Raw genomic sequence first — 22,397 nt, forward strand, 5'->3', positions numbered from 1 at the left:
AACACTTTCGGCGGCGACAAATGTCGCCGCCGAAAAGTCTTTCAGCGGCAACAAAAGTGTCGCCGCCGAAAGTGTTTTCTGCGGCGACTTTTTTGTCGCCGCTAAAAGGCTTTTCGGCGGCGACAAATGTCGCTGCCGAAAGTGTTTTCTGCGGCGACTTTTTTGTCGCCGCTAAAAGGCTTTTCGGCGGCGACAAATGTCGCTGCCGAAAGTGCTTTCGGCGGCGACGTTTGTCGCTGCTGAAACTTCTAAAAGTCGCCGCTGAAAGTATTTTTTAACGGCGACCTTTTTAGTCGCCACTGAAAGTTTTCAGCCACGGCTGCTACGGCAACGACTTTTCAGCGGCGACTTGTCGCCGCAAAAAACTTTCGGCGGCGACTTTTGTACTTTCAGCGGCGACTTTTGTCGCCGCTGAAAGTCAATTTTTTTGTAGTGATGTTTCATATTTGCATCCTCTAGACAACTTCCAAATCTTTCCAATGTATATAACAAGTCCTTAACCAAGCTAAATAAATGGAATCCAGTAATATAACTCAAGACACAAACTTTAATTTTGCTAGGTAATTAAAGAAGTACATATAATCTGAACAAAGTGAATTGAGCCCATATGACAGGTTTATAGATTAAACAAACTGGAGTAAATTGGATGATAGAAGTCATGTATAGTTTTTCTGTGAGAGCAGACTTTCAAAGCTTTTAAAAGACAAGTGTAGCCCATGATATGAATTTTCAAAATGAAGACAAGAAATTTGGAAATTGGCGTGGGAGAAGCAGAGAAGTTTTGTTAATAAACTGTATAAATTGACGTGTTTGAATTATTATTCAAATTTTTCCTATAGAGAGGTCTGATTATGCTTTGGAAGGAAACAAGAATGAGCTCAATTCGAGCTTCCTATAGTAAGTTACGAATTATATTCTTGAAGTTAACCCAAAATTCTGCAAAATAACTAGCAAAATTAATATTACATTGAGCTTGAATCTTTGAGTCTGCTTGTCTCTAATTAATTCTCAAAAAGTCTACGATGGCTTCCGTTGCTGGTTATTGGTTCCTTTTCATAAAGTGAGATGTAGCAAAATTTTATCTTCGAAAACAATATAATTTAAGAATGATAAGGATTTTAGTGAATTTCTTATGAAGAAGCCTTAAATATAAGATGAAGTACACAGACGTTTCCTTTCCTCCGTTGGAAGCAAGCAAAAAAAGTTGGTGTAAAGCGGATCTCCATTTAGTACTCATTTGCTGTGATAAAATCTGGATCATTCAAAATCTAACATGAATTGTTGAAATTTAAAATTTTTTTATTTGTAATTTTTACAGTGATAAATTTATTTTTTTGATTAAGAAGTGTTAATTACAAGGGCATACTTATTTTAAATTTAGGATCTATTAAAATGAAAATTATTTAAAATATAAAAAATTTAAAATGAATTAAACCATCCGAATTCAATTTAGATTATCTGATCCGGATTAAAATGAGCATAGGATGTGCTCTTAGCCTAAAGCATATTGTTTCATTGACCCACCAACTGGGAGCGAATTAAATTTATGATCAATGGTCAGAAAGCCAAGTCATTACGGTTTAGGTACATCTTTGACTTTTCCACTAAAAAAGTCCAATTCATTAGGGTGTAGTGACATGCTAGCTACGCCGTCACATCAATCCGCTAGGAGACTTCGTATTTTTGTCCCCAGTCCACCTAGAAGACTTCGTATTTTTGCCATCGCATTATTTTTACCTTTTGTTCTTCTTTTTTTATTTTTCAATCTTTTTGTTGAAAAATAAAAGTGTTATTCTTAAATTAAAACTTTTTCTATACATCTATGCGCACCTAACAGATGGATCTTCATATTTAAAAAGTAAACACATGTATACACAAAAATTCTTGGTGTTATTTTTCAATAAAAAATTGGAATATAATTTAGTTATATTTGGGTTGTGAAAAAGACTTCACTTGGTTTTGGTCAACATGAAATAGACTGAACTTTAATTTCTTCAATAGCTTCAATTTTAAATATGTGTGGAGCAGCCAAATTTGAGAAAATCACAGCACTGCCAAGGTATTCGTCAAAGTTCTGTAGTTTGCAACTTGTTGTAGGATTGAGGACCGATTAATGAGAAGATTGAATAATTGTACAATGCGACGAAAAAGTGGTTCAGCAGCCGTCTTAGAAGACCGGCGAAAATTCCGAATTTTTGCTGATATTTTTTCGTCCTCCATTAGAATCACAGTCTAAGTAAAACTAAATAGCTCTAAAGAGTAAAGACTATATTATATGGGCTATCATCCCTCACAGCACTCCGAAACCCATTTTCTTCCTTAATTTTCGATAATAATCATGTTCTTCATGAGATTCGATAAAAAAGCTTGGTTTTTACTTGCTTTATTCCTTATATTTTCGTTCTCTTCTACTCTTATGGTCTGTGCCTTGGATTCCATTACATCTTCTCTGTTGATCCAAGAACCTGAAACAGTGAGCTCAAGGAATAACATGTTCACGCTGGGATTCTTCAGTCCTCAAAATTCCACCAATCGTTACGTAGGAATTTGGTACATGACCAAATCCTCTATTGTTTGGGTTGCTAACAAAAACAACCCAATATCAGATTCTTCTGGGATTCTCACAATATCAGAAAATGGCAATCTTGTCGTTTTGGATGGGCAAAAGCAGGTTGTTTGGTCAACAAATGTCTCCCATATTGCATCAAATTCCAGTGCTCAACTCTTAGATTCTGGCAACCTCGTCCTTGCAGATGGAAGTTCAGGGGCATATAGGTGGCAGAGCTTCCTACATCCTAGTAATACATTATTACAAGGCATGAAATTGATTGCTTACAGAAAAACAGGCAAGAAAGTGAAAATTACATCATGGAAAAGTCCATCTGATCCATCTGATGGAATATTTTCTTGTGCTCTTGAAATCCGTAACGTGACTGAAATATTCCTGAGGGAAGGAACTCGTCCTAGATGGCGCAGTGGTCCTTGGAATGGCTTAGACTTTCTTGGGATAACTAGGGTAATTTCAACTAACAACCAAAATGGGATTCGGATGGAAGAAGATGAAGACAGTTCTAGATTATCTTTTTATATATACAATGTTATCTGGGCTTATACTTTGGTTCCTCAAGGTAAATTAGAGCGAAGACGTTGGAATCCCCAGACACATACATGGGAACTTTTGAGGTCATTAGGATCTTCACAGTGTGATGCTTATGGCAAATGTGGCCAATTTGGGATTTGCAATTCGCAGAGCTCCCCAATCTGTAGCTGCCTGAGAGGCTTTGAACCAAAGAACAAAGAAGAATGGGGAAGGCAGAATTGGACCAGTGGGTGTGTGAGAAGAGTAGCACTTCAGTGTGAAAGAAGCACAAATGATTCTCAAGCTGGCAAAATAGATGGGTTTTTTATGGTGGAGAAAGTGAAAGTTCCAGATGATGCTCAGGTGTCAGCTACTTATGATGCGGATGCTGCAGATTGTCAAACTTCATGCCTCAAGAATTGCTCTTGTAAAGCTTATGCCCTTGAAAGAAACCTTGGCTGTATGATTTGGACTGCAGACTTAGTTGACATACAAAGCTTCTCATATGGAGGACTCGACATTTACATACGTTTAGCCTACTCAGAACTAGGTATGTATTTTTATTTCAAGAAACCTCTAAAGTACACTCCTGTAAGATCTGGCACGACTTTAAACTTCATCTGACCATGATCTATATTGCTATTTGACTGCTTACATATTACTACATCCTCTCCTTAATATTATTAAGGCTCAGTTGATTAATTAATTAGGAAAGATTAAGAAAATTGCTAAAATTACTTTACCCTATGTTGGTATGAGGTAAATGGAGGGGAGGTGAGGAGAAGAAAATTTTTAATGAGCTTGATTTATAAAATTGAAAAAGCATGGTTTAATTAATTTTTATTGCTCTTTTATCTCACATATTTTTTTATTAAAATTTTAAAACCTCTCTTCTTTAATTTTTTAAATCAAGCTCATTGAAAATTTTCCTCTCCTCCTATCCTTTCCATTTCCCTCATACCAAACGGACATAAGTATTTATATCTATAATTTTTTTTAAAATTAATTTACCTTACTTATAAATTGATATATAGCTTAATAATATACATAGGTATTTTAGAGAGATAATGTACCATGAGTTATAATTAAATAATGTAGTAACTTCATTAATCTTCCTAAATTAATCAATTGGGTTTTATATTAGAAATCGAAGGTAGTATGTCATATTATATATCCTTGGGAACGATGTTACTTCATTGTTTATTTTCAATCTATATTGATCTTAAGTTCTTATTAAATGTGTGTGGGGCAATTTTCTTTCAAGGATCAAGTAGTGTGGCGCCTATTGCTAAACGATTTAATATTATGATAAAAACTTGGGGAGCTTTATTTTACTTTATTATACTTTTTAACGTCTTTGGATCGGATGACAATGTATTTGGCATCTTTTGAACTTATTGTCAGAAAATGAAAGCTCTCTGAACGTTGTTCTTTTCTTTGAAACAGGCACGGGCAGGAAGAAAATGACGACACCTATTATAATATCAGTTTTGGTAGGAACAATTCTCATTACTGCATCTGCATATTTCTTGTGGAAAAAACGCTCAAAGAGAAAAGGTTATTTTCAGCTTTACCTTAAAAGTTGATTCAAGGGTTCAGTGATTTTGTTTTAAATTATTTTGATGGGATTCAATCTTAATTATATAATCTTAGACAAATTCTCAAACATTTGTGTTTCATCATTTTGACAGAGAATATGCGACAACTTCATGTAGTTAACTCATTCTCTAAGAACCTGGTATTATATTAACAATATACTTTTTTTGAGGAAGTGAAATGGAAAAAACGTGTTAAACACAGGAGAAATGCAGACTCATGACACTAGGATTATGGCTTTGAAGCAAGTCCATATTCCAGAGCTATTATTGTTTGATTATACAAAGCTAGCTACTGCAACAAGCAACTTTGACATAGCAAATAAACTTGGACAGGGTGGGTTCGGTCCAGTTTACAAGGTTATTTTCATTCTTCTATTTAAAATTTATTATCATGCTTCAGTTCATAAGAAATTAGCTTTTTATAATCATTTTATTTCAGGGAAAGTTGGAAGATGGGAAGGAAATAGCTGTAAAAAGACTATCAAAATTGTCTAGACAGGGTATGGAAGAATTTATAAATGAAGTGGAGTTGATTTCTGGGCTTCAACACCGAAACCTTGTTAAACTTCTTGGCTGTTGCGTTGAAGAAGAACAAATATTGGTTTATGAATACATGCCAAACAAAAGTTTGGATTTATATATCTTCGGTTAGTGCACATCTTCCATGCTTAATTATGAATAAATTGAATGTTTCAATGTCTAAAGAAACACGAGTTTAGAACTTCAACTCATTTTACAAGATGTTATTACTTTGTTGACGTTTCTAGAAGCGCTTCCCTTGTTTCTAAGTACATATGTGTCTTGTAGAGTAATAGTTAAGGTACAAGTAGTTAATAAGTCACAAACATATAATGGTCAGCTAGCATGCTAACTACTACCATCATTTACTATCACATTGTAGGAAGTGAGTGAAAAGTCTTGTTACAAACTTTTGCCTTCATCATATGTTTCCTAAAACAATGTTTTGCAGATCTAAAGCACCAAAAAAAATTTTATTGGGGAAAGCGCTTCAACATAATTGAGGGAATAGCTAGAGGATTGCTTTATCTTCACAGAGATTCAAGATTAAAAATTATACATAGAGATTTGAAGGCAAGTAACATATTATTAGATGAAGAGATGAATCCAAAAATATCAGATTTTGGAATGGCTAAACTTTATGGAGGCAATGCTGATCATGCAAATACTGAAAGAATTGTCGGAACATAGTAAGTGCTCCATTTTTCTTTCATGTTATAACAAAATTAATAGCATATTGAGAGCTCAAAAGTGTAGTGTTTAATTGTAGTGGCTACATTTCTCCTGAATATGCAACCGAAGGACTCTATTCAGAGAAATCTGATGTTTTTAGCTTTGGTGTTCTGTTACTAGAAATTATTAGTGGAAGGAAAAACACTAGTTTCAATGAAGATGCAGAATCTTTTACACTTTTAGGATTGGTAAGCCTCTTCTTTCTTGGAAAAACACTAAAATGCCTAGTGCTATTGAATGTAACATCAAATTAATTAAAGTTGAACCCCTAACAATTTTTCTTCTTAATTTGTAGGCATGGAAATTATGGATGGATGCCAATATTACACCTCTGATAGATCCACATATATATGATCCAAGCTTTCATAAGGATATATTGAGGTGCATGCATATAGGTCTTCTATGTGTACAAGAACTTGCAAAAGATAGACCTACTATGGCATCTGTCATGTCAATGCTTCAAAGTGAGAATATGGATATTCCTCCTCCAAGCCAACCAGCATTCATCCTCAGACAAACCATGCCCTACACTACAAGGCAAACTTATGATAATGATGAGTTTGGTTCCATCAATAGTTTAACGTTCTCAAAATTTGAAGGAAGATAGAGATTAGGGATTTGTGATGTTTCTGTTTCATGTGAAAGATGTAAAATATGTTTACTCATTTGATACATACTTTGAGCTCAAGAAGGAAACTTTAAACTTTTCTTCTCCAAGAAATCTATGTACCTTAGCTATCCAAAAACTTTAATATATTTTCTGTATTGAATGATTATTTATAGTCATTCATGTTCCCTCGTTTGAATGCATTATGTAAATAAACGCAAGATGTGATGATGTGTTAGTTACCATCATTATCTCTCTATTCATACACCTTTGACAATTAGATGCTTCTTAATCCCGGCAAAGTGCTGATTAAAATGCGCCTAAGTAACTTAAATTGTGTAGGATATAGCTGCCATATTGCTTTCAGATGAGTTTGGAAAAACTGTTTATTAGTAATGAGTATGCAAGTTTTATTACATAGAAAAAGCCATAGTAAGGAAATCACATTTTGATGGGAAGTTATTAAAGGAGAATACAATATATAGATTATTTTTCTTTGATTGGACCTTTTTGATGATATCTTTGGTTAGGATTTAAACTTTCTGAATACATGTACATGTAGCAACCATTCTGCAATTTTCCATATATATTCATATTACAAAAACAAATTGTCTGATATTAGACGGAAGATTCATTTGTAAGAAAAATGAGCTAGCTCCCTGAAACAACTTGTGCCTTTTGAAAGCTCTCTATGTTTATGGGTGAATTATATTTGATCACAAATACTGCCTTTGGGCCTATTGATAAGAAACAAATGATAGTCAAATTTTTAAGGAACAAGGTCCAATTTTATCCTCAAAGTTTTTGCTCAGAAGTTGTGGGTATCTGGAAGTTTTTTTTTATAGCAATATTGTCTTGCAAGTTACCAAAACATAGCAACGTCACCTCACTCGTTGGCAGAGTCAATTTAGACTATTAGTTGACTCTATTATTCTAAGATGGCTTTGACATGTAGGATATCATGCCACATAATACTCCACCTATTACGCGACGTAAGCATCATTATCTTTGATGAGATATTGAAAGAAATATAATTTTACTATATTTCTAAGATATCTGAGTTATTTAGATTTATTATGATTTTAGGGTTCATTTAGAATATTTATTAGTATTTTTGTATTTTTGTTATTAGGGCTAGTTGTTATTATTATTTTTTATTTTTATTATTGTTTTAGTGTAATTAGCTATAGGGTTTTCATTCTATGGAAGACTTGAATCATTGAATCAGATGGACAATTATCGTTCTTTCTTCTTTCCTCCCCCGACTTTTCTTTCCCTGTCCTATTTTCTCCTTCTGTGCCTTCCCCCTTCCTCAAACCTCTTCTCTTTCTCATTCTTTTTCCTTGTTTTACATCAATTTGGTATCAGAGTCTAGTTGTAATCTTCTTTTATGTGCCTAAATTTTTTTTCTGAACCACCAAACATGTCCTCCCTTCAAACTCCTCCATATCTGTCACTGTCGCTCTCTATCCTCGTTCACCACCTTCATGTAATCTGATCATCAAGAAAGCGTCTCTACTAGAAGTGGCTTGAGGAACTCAGCCAAATCATCAAGTTTCATGACGAAAGAAGCTGCCACGCACCACTCCATTCTTCTGCAAGTGGATTTCGCGCGCCAACGAGGATTGCAATGTCCAGAATTATATTTTAGCAAAAATTACATTTTGTGACCAATGTCTTCGCAAAAATTACACTCTTGACCCTAGTTTTGTTTGAGAAAAATTCACTTTGGACCCCATGTTGGCAAAATTTGCACTAGTGACCCATTTTTTGGCTGCCTCTGCAATTGTGGACTTTGGGTATTTTTATTTTTCAATTTTTATTAATATTTATTTCTTGTATTTAGTTGAAAAGAAAGAGATAAAAATGTTAAAAAAAAGAGAGAAGAAAAGAGAGAGAGAAAAGGAGAGTTGTAATGCTCCTTAATTCTACGTATAAGTTATGGAGAATACCTTTATAGGAAGTGTCATTATGCATGTGACACCTCATATAAGGGCATTGATCATGACTGTACTAAATACACTGCTTACCATCATTAGTATGCCAACTGGGTGCACTACCATACTGATTATAATGATCACATTGCTCAATACTATTGTTATGAGCATGTCATGTAACGACCACATGATTGTAAGGTTTGAATAGAACAATTTGAAAGCAAAACTTGATTGCTGGAAGCAATCATATGATTATGCACTTGATAAGCTTGAAAAACGAGTTAATAAGAGTATTGATAAGCTTATGAAACTCATCAACAATTCAAAGAATAAAGCAGAAGAGTCTCTTCAAGTAACCAAACTAATAGAGGTCAAAGATCCTTTATTAAACACAAAAGACGATATTGTAAAGCCAATTGAAGTAGTGCCCACAACTCATGTTGTTCAATTAGCACAAGTGCAAGTAAACTATTCTTAGACGATGGCCAATAAGAATCAGCTTAATCATTCTACAATGCCACCCTATTTGAAAGTTGCACCTCCCAAGGTTGTCCCATTGCTGAACAAATTTTTTCAACAATATCTTATCTGTTGGAAAGGTTTTCCAAATGTTCTCTAAGATCTAGCTACTCACTTTTGCTAAGGTTTTCTTTCTTGGTGCCTCGCCTATTGGAAAGGATTTTCAGAATGAAGCATCATGTCAAAGTTTTGTCCCGTCCTTCCCTCCCTAGCTTTGAGCATCACTTGTAACTTGTCTGGAACCAAGTTCTTCAAGCGGGGGAGAAATGATGGGATTTGAAAAGAATATGATTTTATTGTATTTCTAGGATATCTGAGTTATTTGGATTTATTATTATTTTAGGATTTATTTAGATTTATTAGTATTTTAGTATTTTAATTATTAGGGCTAGTTATTATTATTATTGTTATTATTATTTTATTATTATTTTAGTATAATTAGATCTAGGATTTTCATCTTATGGCAAACCTGAATCATTAAATCAGATCGACAGTTATTGTTCTTTCTCTTTTCCTCTCCTGACTCTTTCTTTCCCTGTTCTATTTTCTCCTTCTGCCTCTTCTTTCTTTCCTTAGATGTCTTCTCTTTCTTATTCTCTCTCCTTGTTTTACATCAATCTTCCCCTTCACTTCCAAACCCACCCTTACTTCTGAAACCTTTCCTTTACCGTTTCATCTACTGTCTTCCCTCTCACGCCTTCTACCTCCTCTCTCGCTTTGACCTTTCCTCTCACACTAGATGTGTCGACAGTGTTGAATTACTAGAGTGAAGAAGATTAACCCTCTCTGAACTGCGAGTTCAACTGCGTTCTAAAACTCCCTACGTAAAGCTGAAATTGAGACGTCCTTGCCAGAAATTGCATCATCTGCGATGGCCTCAGAATTGCTACCACCTTCCTAACCATTGAGACTCGCAGCTCATTGGCTCTCTCCAATACCTCCATCAGTACTTTCTTCATCACTTCCAATGCAGTGTCCATCCTCATCAGCTTCCCCATCGATCAGCATCCCTACTCGCCTCGCCAATTGCAACACTGACGGTCCTCCTAGCATCTCCTAAATGCTCGCCATTGACCCTTTCTTGCTTCCCGGTATGGTCTTTGACTCGCTCCAGCATTGCCTCGTAGTATCATGCCACTACAAGGTCATGAGCGAGATCCCTTTTCAAACTTGTTTTCATTTTAAAGATATTGTTACCGAAATATTGTAGCGGCAGCATGGACATTAAGAGAAGGAATCTCTCTCATGACCCAACAATATCTTCGAGAAAGAAGCTGAAGCAAGCCAATCTATTTTAGATTTGAGTCTTCAAGAAAAACAGTGATGATGATTGTTTTTCTGGCTCCTCAACTGATCATAAACAGAATCGAGGTGGTAATTTTGATGGCGGAGATAAGGGTGGTATTTTTTCAGGTAAGAAGAATGTGAAGGATAAAAGTTTGGGGATCAATTTCTCATGATGTTCATGAATATAATATCAAGACTAGAAGGTGACATCTAGTGTGAGAGGGAAGGGAGTAGATGAAGGAGTGAAGGAAAGGTTTTGGAAGCAGGGGGTGGGGTTGGGAGTGTACGGGTGAAAGAGAGAAGGGAAGATGATGATGCCTATATGGCCTAATAGGCGAAGTATTATGTGACATGATGTCCTACATATCAGAGCCACCTCAGCATAATTGACTCAACTAACAATCAAAATTAACTTTGCTAATGGGTGAGCTGACATTGTTATGTTTTTTTGGGGCAACACTTCTCCAAAAATAAAAAAAAGATACTCACGGCTCCTAAACGAAAACATCTGAGATGGACCTTATCCTAATTTTAAATTATTAATTATTTCTCACAATAGCCTCAGAGGTAAAACTTAAAATTATTCTCTTAAAATAGGGGTATAACTTAAAATTATTCTTTTAAAAATTATCATACTCATATATGGAGTGTAAATTAGTTTTTCTTGAGTATAAAGTGTTGAACTTATCCATGTCATAGTATATTGGCTACTATGAAAGGAGATATTGATATCATTTAAAAATTTGAAGTTTCCTAATTTAAATAAAAAATGTTCAATATAGTTGGTTAGATATCAAGTGAAAATAATAATGAAAGGAATTTTGGGAAAAAAAACCAAAAGAAAATAATAAAGGGAATAGGAATAAGAAAGCTCTGGCTTCCAAAAACAATCTCTATTTTCTAAAAAAGCCTGTTTGAAATTTACAAAATACAATAAAAATGATTGATATTTATCTATTTTATGAAGGAATAAGAAAAAGAATAATTCAAAAGGGGAAAAAAAGAAAAGAAGATAGAAAAGGAGTGTATAGAAAAAAGGAGACTTAAGAATTGATGGGAATCAAATGTTTTTGATCTCTCTCTCTCTGAAGGGTTAGTTGATTGAAATGTCAGGCTAGCAATTTATATGAATCATTGAGGGACTCAAATGTTCTTGATCCCTGTTTGATTCTGGTGCTGCCCACTTATTTGTATTTATTGATTGTGCCCGAAGATTAAAGTTTGTGTATGTGTTGTCCTAAGACATGAATGTATCTATCCCTACGAGCATGTTTGTTAGGACAGCCCAGGCCTATTTGTATCCTACCCTTATGTTTGTAAATCATAAACTATAATTGATCTAATTTGCTTGCCCTTAAATGGGACTGATGTGATAATCAGTATGAATTGATTGTCATTTAATAGTACAACATCGTAATTGATTGTAAAAGAAAAGTGTCTACTAGCTAGTTGTGCTATGCTTACAGGATCATCTAGTAGCCCTATGTTGTTGTCTACTGCATAAGTGGACAAATGCATTCAAAAAGCTACCAAGCAGTCTTCTTCTCAATGCAGGTACGGAAGAAGGGATCGAGCAGGTTGAAGTAGTGAGGGAGTAATATTGTCATTTGTTTAATTTGTTGGTTTGAAAGCTTGTCTTTTTGTAAATTGTGAGTTATTCATTACTTGGTGGCTTAGTGTTTTGAGGTCACTATAGTAAAAGCTAAGTCCCATCTATTACAATTTCTTTCTAATTGAATTGTGAATATAGGTCTTCTAGGGCAGAAATTAAACCTGGGTTGTGTATATGATTGTAAGTTCTGTTACCGCTAATGGAATACATTCTATATTCATCATAATAATAAGCATGGGGTGCTATCTTAATTAAGATAATTCAGAATAATTTTGGATAGTTCATATTAAATTTAATATTTTCATATATTTTAATTACATTTTTATTTTAATAGATAAATAATTTAAAATAAAAATAATCTTATAATTCACACTTCTTCAAAAAATAAATTTGTCATAAAAAAATTACGTATTAAAATTTTTTAAATATGAATAATTCATACATATTTTGAATAGTTTAGATTACATTACATTGATGATTGCTCATTGCTGTGATGAGTATTGAATAAGGACCGTTATTGGTAATGGAGCTCACTGATAATTCTTACTTATTTTCCTGTATTTGGTTAAATTGTATGCTTGATGCTTGATTTAGAGTAATGAGTATTACAAAATAAATTGATAAAGTTGTGGTGATCATGCCTACTAGAAAAAAGACTTTTAATGTTGCCAAATAAAGGCGGTTAATCAGAAAAACGACGTGAAAAAAAAAGACGGTAGTATTTTTGTAAATAAGTTGATTAAGTCATGATTTTTCACGACGGTTATTAAGAAAACTGTCCTGGAAAGAATTTTTAATCGCGGTTATTTAAATAACCGCTATTAAAAATACTTTCTACGGTGGTTTTCTTAATAATCGCTGTGGAAAATTTTAAATTAACCCTACACGGTGCATTCAATTTCTCTCATTTTCACTTTCGTTTCAGTTGCACCATGGTCCCCCCTCTCCCACCACCAAAAGACTTCCGTTATCGGCCATTCCCCCCACTCCCCCGTGGTTTAAACTCCTCCATTTAGCTTGTGGTGCCTTGTTGCTATTCGCCGCCGTTTGAATACCCCTATTTTCGTACTTGAATCATCTCTACTCTGTGAGTATCCTCTTCTTTCATTCTTTTCAATTTTTCTTGGTTTCTTGAATGTTTGTACCATAAAAATCAATTGTATTTCAAATGGGTTTGTTAGTTTTACATTGTGGTTGGCTTGTATTGTTGATTTTGCGTTTTTTATGTGCTTGAACTATTGATTGGTGGGCATTTGGTGTGAAAAAACCTCAATTCCTTCCTATATACTATATTAGAAATATGTTTAAATGTTTGAAGTTGATTAGTTTTGAAGTTTTTGATTTTTTTAATAATTTTTTGATATTTATTTCGAATTTTTGGTAGTTTTTTGTAATAAATTTGAGAATTTAGTAATAAATAATCTGTTTAGTATTTGTGATTTTTTTTCGTTATGAACTTTGATTGATGGTAAAGTGTTGTTTAAAATTTCATTGCAAATATATATCATTTGTGTTCCCGTTTTGAATTCAGAAGTTTTAGTTTTAAGAATCTTTATTCATTGAATTGGTTTGAAATTGAATTTGTATTTTTGTTTTATTTGTTATATTTCTTCAAATTTATCATGTTGAAATATGTTATGAAGAATAGTTTTTTTGTTGATTAAAATAATTTTTGTTTAACTATTTCACAAAACTTATATATGTTTGTTTGATTTCTTATGTATTAACATTTCGTTCATTCGCTATATATACTAATTTTTAAGAAATTACTTCATATAATTTTTAAAAATAATTATATATTTTACTTTTTTATTATAATATATTTAATAAGATAAATAGGGGTTGAGAAAAGTTTAATTTAGATTAAAAATTTTGAGTTTTTTTTTTCTAATTTGGTGTTTAATGTGTACATAGTTGTTAAGAGGAAATTCTGTTGATTTTTTTTTTTTAAAAAAAGAGACATTCCCTTTAATTTTGTAATTAAGTGTTAGGCAATTTTAATTTATTGACTAACATTTAATGATTTTATTATTTCAATATTTGAAGTAAGGAATCAGAATTGAGCTTGACAACTATGTTCATTGACTCTGTAGAACAATGGATCGTAGTTGGATGAAAGCTAAGAGAATTAGCAAGGAATATGAGGATGGAGTTGAAAGGTTTCTTGAGTTTGCTCAAAGAAATGCTCCTAGTAAAAGAGATGGATTGTACTATTGTCCTTGTGTCAAGTGTTTAAACAATAGTCGATGGAGTATTTCTGAGATAAAAGAGCATCTTATCTATGATGGGATAAATTTAAGGTATACAGATTGGATATGACATGGAGAAATTAGAAGGACTACACTATCCGCAAAGAAGAAGGTTGTGAATGAAGACTTTGGTGATAGAATTTCAGATATGTTTCGTGATATAAGATCTGAATCCTCTGCACAGTTCTCTCCTACTTTTGAAACTTTGTGTAGTGATGCAGAGATGCCTTTATACCTAGGATGCAAAGATGATTACATAAGGTTGACAACCATGTTGAAACTAATGAACTTGAAGGCAAGAAATAGTTGGACAGATGTTAGTTTCATGGAATTACTTGAACTGCTTAGTGATATTCTTCCAAAACGGAATTCACCTCTGAAACGAATGTACAAGGCAAAGAAAATTTTGTGTCTGATGGGTTTGGAATATGAGAAGATACATGCTGGTCCTAATGACTGCATATTATTCAAAAATGATTATAAAGGTTGAATAAGTTCTCTAAATGTGGGACTTCAAGATACAAAGTGAAGAAAGATGATGGTGATTATAATGAGATGACCAAAGGTTCTCCTTTGAAGGTTTTGTGGTATCTTCTAATAATACCAGGATTTAAGCGTCTATTTGCTAATGCCACAGATGCAAAGAACTTGATATAGCATTTCGATGAGAAAATATGTGATGGAAAGCTTCGTCACCAAGCAAGTTCTCCTCAATAGAAAACAATAGATCAAAAATTTTCTCAATTTGGTGGTGAGCCAAGAAACCTTCGGCTAGGACTTTGTACGGACAGAGTTAATCCATATGGTAACCTTAGTAGTACACACAGTGCTTGGCCAGTGCTCCTCATAATTTACAACTTGCCTCCTTAGTTATGTATGAAAAGAAAGTACATCATGCTATCTTTGATGATCTTAGGACCAAAACAGTTAGGAAACGATATTGATGTGTATTTGGCACCTTTGATTGAGGATCTGAAGAAATTATGGGAGGAAGGTGTTGATGTGTTTGATGCATATAAATAAGAGACCTTCAATTTACATGACATGATCTTCATCACAATAAATGACTTTCTGGCATATGAAAATTTGTCAGGATACAGTGTTAAGGGGCATAAAGCATGTCCAATATGCGAAGAAGGCACCCACTATATACAACTTAAACATGACAGGAAGATGGTATACCTTGGTCACAGAAGGTTTCTCAATTGGTATCACCCTTACCATAGATTGAAAATGTCATTTAATGGCTCATAAGAATATGAAATGGCTCCAAGACTATTAACTAGAGAAGAAGTTCATCAGCGGGTGGAGAGAATTAATGTGGTCTTTGGTAAAAAGAAGAAGAACACTGCCAGTAAGAGGAATATATGGAAAAAAAGATCTATCTTTTTTGATCTTCCATATTGGCAAAGTCTTGATGTGAGGCATAGTCTAGATGTGATGCATGTGGAGAAGAATGTGTGTGAGAGCTTTGTTGGTACACTTTTGCATACAACTAGAAAGACTAAGGATGGAATCAATGTAAGATGAGACTTAGTCGAAATTGGAATAAGAAATGTCCTTCACCCACAAGAAAGAGATGGTAAGATGGCTTATTTACATCCAACTGCGCACACATTATCAAAAGAAGAGAAAAAAAGTTTCTGTGGTTTTGTTAATAGTATTAAGGTGCCACAAGGTTATTCTTCTATTTTAAGCAAACTTGTTTCAATAAAAGATTTGAAGATAAGAGGAATGAAGTCTCATGATTGTCACGTGTTGATGTAACAATTACTTCCACTTACTAATCGAGGCATTATGAAAACCGATGTGAGAAATACTATTACCAAACTTTGTATGTTTTTTAATGCAAAGTCATTGATCTTGTTGAGTTGGATGAATTAGAAAATGAAGGTTATGTGATCCTCTCCCAATTGGAAATGCATTTTCCTCTATCATTTTTTGATATTATGTCCACTTGATAGCTCATCTTATGCGAAAGATAAGACTTTGTGGCTCTGTGTGTTTAAGATGGATGTACCCTTTTGAGACATACATGAAAATCCTAAAAAGGTACTTTAAGAATCCTTATCGGCCTGAGGCATCAATTGTTGAGAGATATGTAGCTGAGGAGGCAGTTGAGTTTTGTAATGCATATCTTGATAGGGTAAAGGCAATTGGTCTTCCTCAATCTCAACATGATCAGGGGAGAAGTAAGGGAACACGGGGTGTTTTAGTGAGGTCTATGTCAAGAGAAGTTATAATGCAGGCACATCTATACATTTTAAACAACACGGATGAAGTTTTGCCTTACTTGAATGCTCATAAGAATATGCTAAAGAACTTGAATCTAAGAAAGAACTATATGAAACTAGCTAATAAACATAATAAGTCATTTGCAGAGTGGTTCAAGCAAAAAGTGTTAAAAGATGGCAATCCTTCTGAGACAATACAGAGGCTAGCTATAGGGCCTTCTTTTGAGGTTTTATGTTGGGGCAGATATGACATAAATGGTTATTCATTTTATACAAAAACCCAAGACGATAAGAGTACCATGCAAAATAGTGGAGTGATAGTAGTAGCAGAAGCTATGCATTTTGTTAGTTCTAAAGACAGAAACCTAACGTTGGCGGCAATGTCCTATTGTGGAATAATATAAGAGATATGGGAGGTTAGTTATACCAAGTTTAAAGTTCCTGTTTTCAAATGTGAGCGGGTTAATAGTAATGCTGTGCAAGTGGATGAAGAATTTGGATTTGTTTTGGTCGATCTTGAGAGGTTTGGATATGGAGACGAGCCATTTATTTGGGCAAGTCAAGCAAAACAAGTGTTTTTCATTCCCAATCTAGCAAAAAAGAAATTGTCTATCGTGCTTCAAGGTAAGAGGCAAGGAGTTGGTGGAGATGATGGTGACTTAGAGTTTAATCTTAATGAAACCTTGCTTTTCACAACTACTCGACCTAAAACAGTTGAATTAGATTTGGTAGATGATGACTATGTTGTTAGAGATGATCATTGTGAAAGAATTTAGGAGGATAATCGTTGTAAGGCTTAAATGAATTATTTGATTTTTTTTTGTTAAATATACTTAATAATGTTTTATATTAACTTGATATTTCTTATTCTTACATTTATTAATTCGTTGTTCTTCAAACAGGAAATACACGGATCTGATCAACAGGGTTCTGGTGATGATAGCTCTTTTACTAGCCAGAGAAAGGGTAGAGGGCCAACCCGTATGAGGCATTTGGCTTTACGTGATGAAACCACACAGTCTATGAGGATTACAGCGGAGTTTGATGATGATTTGAAGCCTATAGGAAAGACTGGGGCTTAATTTATTAGTTATGTGGGTTATCTCACACGCAGTAAGATTGGGATTGACATTCCTAGCTGGAAGAAGGTGGACAAAGATTTGAAGCAAAACATTTGGGAGGATATCTTGGTACATTATGAATTATTTTCTCTACTTGTTTCAATTATAATTGCTTATTTACTTTATAACTCTATGCTATTGTATTGCAGCTAACATTTGATATTCCCGCCACTGAGCAAATGAGAGACCGTCTATTTAAGCAACTTCATGAACGGTGGAGAGATTTTAAATCCACGCTTACAAAACATTATATTCGTGAAAAAAGAAAGGGTGAGCATCCTAAGGAACGATATGCTTTTATTAGTAACAATGCATGTGAGAGTTTTGTAAAGCAACGTGAAGAACCTCCATTTCAGGTTTGGTTACTTCAAACTTAATTTTTAATCAGGTCATATTTTATTTAACTAGACTAACTTTGTCGAATTTATTTCATTGTCATAGGCATTTAGTCAAAAAAACAAACAAATATCTGAGCAAAATGTGTACCCACATACCATGCCTTGTGCAGGGTATGGTTGGTTGGAAAAAAGTATGATGGAGGAACGGATGAAGAATGCATAGATGGCTGCTGCTTCAAATCCTACTGGCTACATTCCATCCATTGAGCATCCTTCTAGCCAAGAAAAATGGAAGGCAGCAAGGATTAAAAAGGGTCAATACATTACTCCACAGTCTGTTGCTATTGCTGAGAGGATTGTAAGTAATATTTAAGAATTATGCTTCATTAATTGCTTTTTGCAATTATCTCAAATTAAATTTGTTGCTTTAATGTTACAGGATACACTTGAGGAGCAATTATCTCAGGGTACATTCGTCCCTCAAGGACAGATGGATATCTTAGCCACTGCCATTGGAAAGGCTAACCATCCCGGCAGAGTCAGAGGGACACCTAAAGGGATTGGTATTAGAGAATTTTTTGGCTCTGCTTCACAAAGAAGCACTGGATCATCCTCTGCTAACATGGTATCTAAAGAGGAGCTCGACTAACGATTACAGGAAGAAACAGAGAAAGCTCGAGCTGAACTCAGTCAACAACATATGGTAGAAATGCAAAGATACATGATGAATTCGATGCCAAGTTTCAACAGGCTCTGATGATGATGGGCACGAGCGGATCCCAGATGCCCCGAGTATCTAAACCTTCCTAGGTAATAATCACACATCTTTTCAAATCTTCTAAGGGTTCATTTGATCCATTTAAACTTATTCAATGTGCCTTAACTAATTTCATATTATGTTTCAGGGTTCACCTGTGATAAAAAGCGGGAAAGGCAGTAATAATCAGACACAGCAACTGACAGTGTCTAACCCTGACCCTAGCCCTAACCCTGTTGAAGACAATAGGATGCCGTGTACTCTCTTTGTGGATTATGAAAATTCACCTGTTCATGTCACTAGTGGTCGAGCATTCATGGGCACAACGATTCACGGCAACAAAATTTCGAGCGATCAAGCAAGGGTGACAGTAGTGAGGATTGTTCATGGCCAGGGCGATACACCAGTGCCCAATCTTACTGATGAGGTTCAACTCTTGGCCCAAGCTAAAAGACATTTCATTTTGTGGCCAAGGAGACTTATTGCAAAGCCAATGGTGAAGAAGGCGGCAGCGAAGAAGGCCATAAAGAGCACATCATCAAATCTTGTACTCCTGCCTCTTCCTAGTGATGTTGTGCTCATGTAATCCAGTTTGGAGGTTCTTCATTCTGTAATGCCAAACATGGATAAGCCTATTACTTTCAAGATGCCGTTGGGATTGTGGGTTTAGATATAATATACAACTTCACCATTGACAAGAAGGACCTCGTTTAGTTCCTCAACTTTGAGGAGCTTGATATAGTCTTCATGCAGCTTGCTATTTTGTAAGTTACAATATCATTTTCTTATTTCATATTATGCTTTATGTATGTCCTAATGTTTCTTATTTGAACAACAGGCATTTTACTCAAATCTGTCGGAACAGAGGACTTGAAGGAACATATGGTTTTATGTGTTTTCAAAGGGTACAGAAAGAGCTTAATACTGTGGAAGCGAGGTCGATCTACATGATGACCACAATGACTCAGACTAGAAAGCCATATATTTTGTACCTTACGTGGAAGGGTAAGTGTATTATTATATCTGAGATACACAAGTTGCATGTGTAGGATGATAATTAACATGGTTTGTCTTTTGCAGTTATCATTAGACTCTAATTGTTTGTGCCCCTTTCGATAACAAAGTTTACTGGTTCGATTCACTATGTGGAAGTCCATTCGAAGAAACCAAAGATGTCATCGACACGTTAGTTTATGTTTATATATTTATTATGTGTGAAGTTTATAAAAACATGCTCTAATATCATTTTCTTTTATACTGTTGATAGAGCTTTTCATGGTTTCAATGTTATGGTGATTAAACAAAATAGACAGCTACTAACATGGATTCTCCCAAAGGTATATTATTTTGAACTAAATATATACTTTTAAACCTTTTTAGATGAATCAAAGTTAATGTTTATAATCAATAATGTCTAATATTCAATTTTATGTTTCATTTTCTTAGTACCGTTGTCAACAAAGACATGTTGAATGTGGATATTATGTCAGCTGCTACAAGAATGACATCATTGAGATAGGAGTGACTGAGAAATTAGACGAGGTAAAGATAAGTTACATTGTATGACATTCTTCAACTCATTTCACATTTTTTATTAAGTTTACTATGTGATTTTTTATTAACAGATATTTCAAAATACTGTGCCATATCCCATGGATGACATCAACTTGATGAGGGACACTTTGTCAACAACATTGGTACAAAATATTAAAACTTTCAAATAGTTAGGTCACTTCCCAAAAAATTCATTGTTAGATATTTTCTCTTGGTTCCCTCCTATACATGTTCATTATTTCTATTGTATAGACAGAAGTAGTTACTTTTCTTTCAAGATGCTGGTTCTCTTGGTTCCTATACATGTTCTTTGGTCTTAGGCTCCCCTTAATTCTCTTGGTTCTCTATTTTTGCTTTGTGTAAAAGAAACTTCAATACTTGATGTATATATTAACTAACTAATTGATTACTTGTTCATATGGTCTTGTTCTGCATATTCTGCACTGCCTACATTTATTTGGAACTGTAAACTGTAAGGTGGTAAAAAAGAAAATCATGCAGAGTTTAAAAGAAAAAAATTTTAACAGCGGTTATTAAAATAACCGCCGTTAAAACCATTTTCCACGGCAGTCATTTAAGGAACCACCGTGTAAAGTTAACTTTCCACGGCGGTTTTTTGGGTAACTGCTGTGGAAATCTAACTTTCCACAGCGGTTTCTTACGTAATCGCCGTGGAATTTTAACTTTTCACAGCGGTTTGATTTTCCACAATGGTTCTCAACTGCCATGTTTTGTTTACTTTTCAACATCGACTGTATCAACATCGCCTTCAAAACCTCTGTGAAAAACCACTATTAACTGTCGTTAAAAGCTTTTTTTCTGGTAATTGATGTTCTTAATCATATATGGAAAGAAACATTGCCTTGTCAAATGATGTTTTTTTTCCTTCCATGCACGACTCATGTTAATTTTGTTGGCTGTTTCTATCTGCTACTAAACTTTACAGTCACTAATAGACCGAAAGATGTATCCTATATTGACAAATACATACACACGATGCTTACTGCCTTCGGTATTTATGACAACTTTTATATGCATTATTTAGTCCCAAATATGTGGCAATATGTAATATTAATTTGTCTTTTTATTTATATGTATGTGTGAGTTGCATATTAGTGTCTAGTGTGTAGGGTTTGGTTGGTCAGTTTTCAAAATAAAACCACTAACGTCTAGAATTTAACAAGTGTCTAAAAGAATCTAACGTAGTTTTTGACATTAATACAATAAATAAGAATGTAATTGAAAACAAATGTCATTTCATCTTGAAAGCCTTTATTCACTAGATTACTTTTATCTTATGAGTGCCTACATGGGTTCTAGAACTATATATGTTCTAGAGTTGATTCTTCAAGCTTTGGCTTGTCTTTGTACTACTATTAAAAAACAAAAAATGCAACTAATTTTCTTTTCAAGTTATATGAATTAGTTAGAATTACCTTATGAATCAAGAGTTATATTATTTCATGGGTTAGCCCTCAATTTTATAGAACCATATCACATTGTACAAATTCAATAGTTTTACCAGTTGCAATGTCTCTTTCAATTGATAATCTAAAATATAGTATTCATTAATATGAACTCTCAACATTTTCAACGCATCCAGTATTGTTTATATTCTACCGATATATATTAGACTTTTTTTGGGAGGGGGGTGGGAATTCAAAAGCCCAATGTCTAAATCAAAATTAGAAAAATGCGTACCTTATATAATGATTATGATCGGAGTAGTTGACCGTAAGTATTTAAGGTCAAACATTAGAAAAGCCATTATTTGGCCAAAAGCATTTGCTTCATTGACCCGCCAATTGGACCAAAATTTATGGTCTATGCTTTGTATCTGAGTCATGACGTTGAAAGAAACGCAAAAATCTGTTTCGGTCCAACAAAATCTCTCTCTCCTCTTTTCCAATATTCCTTTGAATCTAATTTTTCCATTACACACGCGTCTAAATTTGGATTTCCAAATTCACAAAAGCGCGTGTATAAATATTTGATAATTAATGGATGAAAAACAGATATTTGGACTTACGAGCTTTTAGTTTTATTTTTTAATTTGATGAAATATCTTTTCATTTATCTAACTCTACATTAGTACATTATTAGTATCAAATAATAATTTTGTTAACAATAACTATTATATTAAAAATTAAACTTAATTTATCAATATTTAAAAATCTTTTGTAATATTTAAAATTTCTATGTAGGCATTTTTTTAAGGAAAATGATAAATAAATACCATTTGAAATTCCAAATT

The 22,397-nt window shown here is 33.9% G+C and overlaps 1 protein-coding gene across 4 annotated transcripts; it reads left to right on the forward strand.

Annotated features, from left to right (window-relative positions):
• Nucleotides 1–2,315: 2,315 nt before the first annotated feature.
• LOC114747629 (G-type lectin S-receptor-like serine/threonine-protein kinase At1g11300) lies at nt 2,316–6,812 on the forward strand. 4 transcript variants are annotated; one of them, XM_028935988.1, is made up of 8 exons: nt 2,316–2,451; nt 2,544–3,629; nt 4,526–4,636; nt 4,880–5,034; nt 5,117–5,324; nt 5,648–5,885; nt 5,966–6,116; nt 6,224–6,812. In XM_028935988.1, exons 2-8 carry the CDS (start codon nt 2,555–2,557, stop codon nt 6,533–6,535), a joined length of 2,250 nt encoding a protein of 749 aa, XP_028791821.1. In that variant the 5' UTR covers nt 2,316–2,451; nt 2,544–2,554; the 3' UTR covers nt 6,536–6,812. The 4 variants fall into 4 exon arrangements, 3 of the variants coding, with proteins under 3 accessions (XP_028791821.1, XP_028791815.1, XP_028791830.1); XR_003740397.1 differs by having other exon boundaries at nt 2,316–3,629; nt 6,049–6,116; nt 6,224–6,234; XM_028935982.1 differs by having other exon boundaries at nt 2,316–3,629.
• Nucleotides 6,813–22,397: the final 15,585 nt, after the last annotated feature.

This window comes from Neltuma alba, unplaced genomic scaffold (genome assembly GCF_004799145.2).
Source record: "Neltuma alba isolate B1F8T4 unplaced genomic scaffold, ASM479914v2 tig00000901_pilon, whole genome shotgun sequence".
Taxonomy (NCBI): Eukaryota; Viridiplantae; Streptophyta; class Magnoliopsida; order Fabales; family Fabaceae; genus Neltuma; species Neltuma alba.

Bases quoted from the DNA above. Each gene is read 5' to 3' on its own strand.
- LOC114747629 (XM_028935982.1), top strand. From the start codon at position 2,339: ATGTTCTTCATGAGATTCGATAAAAAAGCTTGGTTTTTACTTGCTTTA. The intron at 4,637-4,879 runs GTTATTTTCAGC...TGTTAAACACAG, and splicing joins AAAACGCTCAAAGAGAAAAG to GAGAAATGCAGACTCATGAC. The intron at 6,117-6,223 runs GTAAGCCTCTTC...CTTAATTTGTAG, and splicing joins CTTTTACACTTTTAGGATTG to GCATGGAAATTATGGATGGA.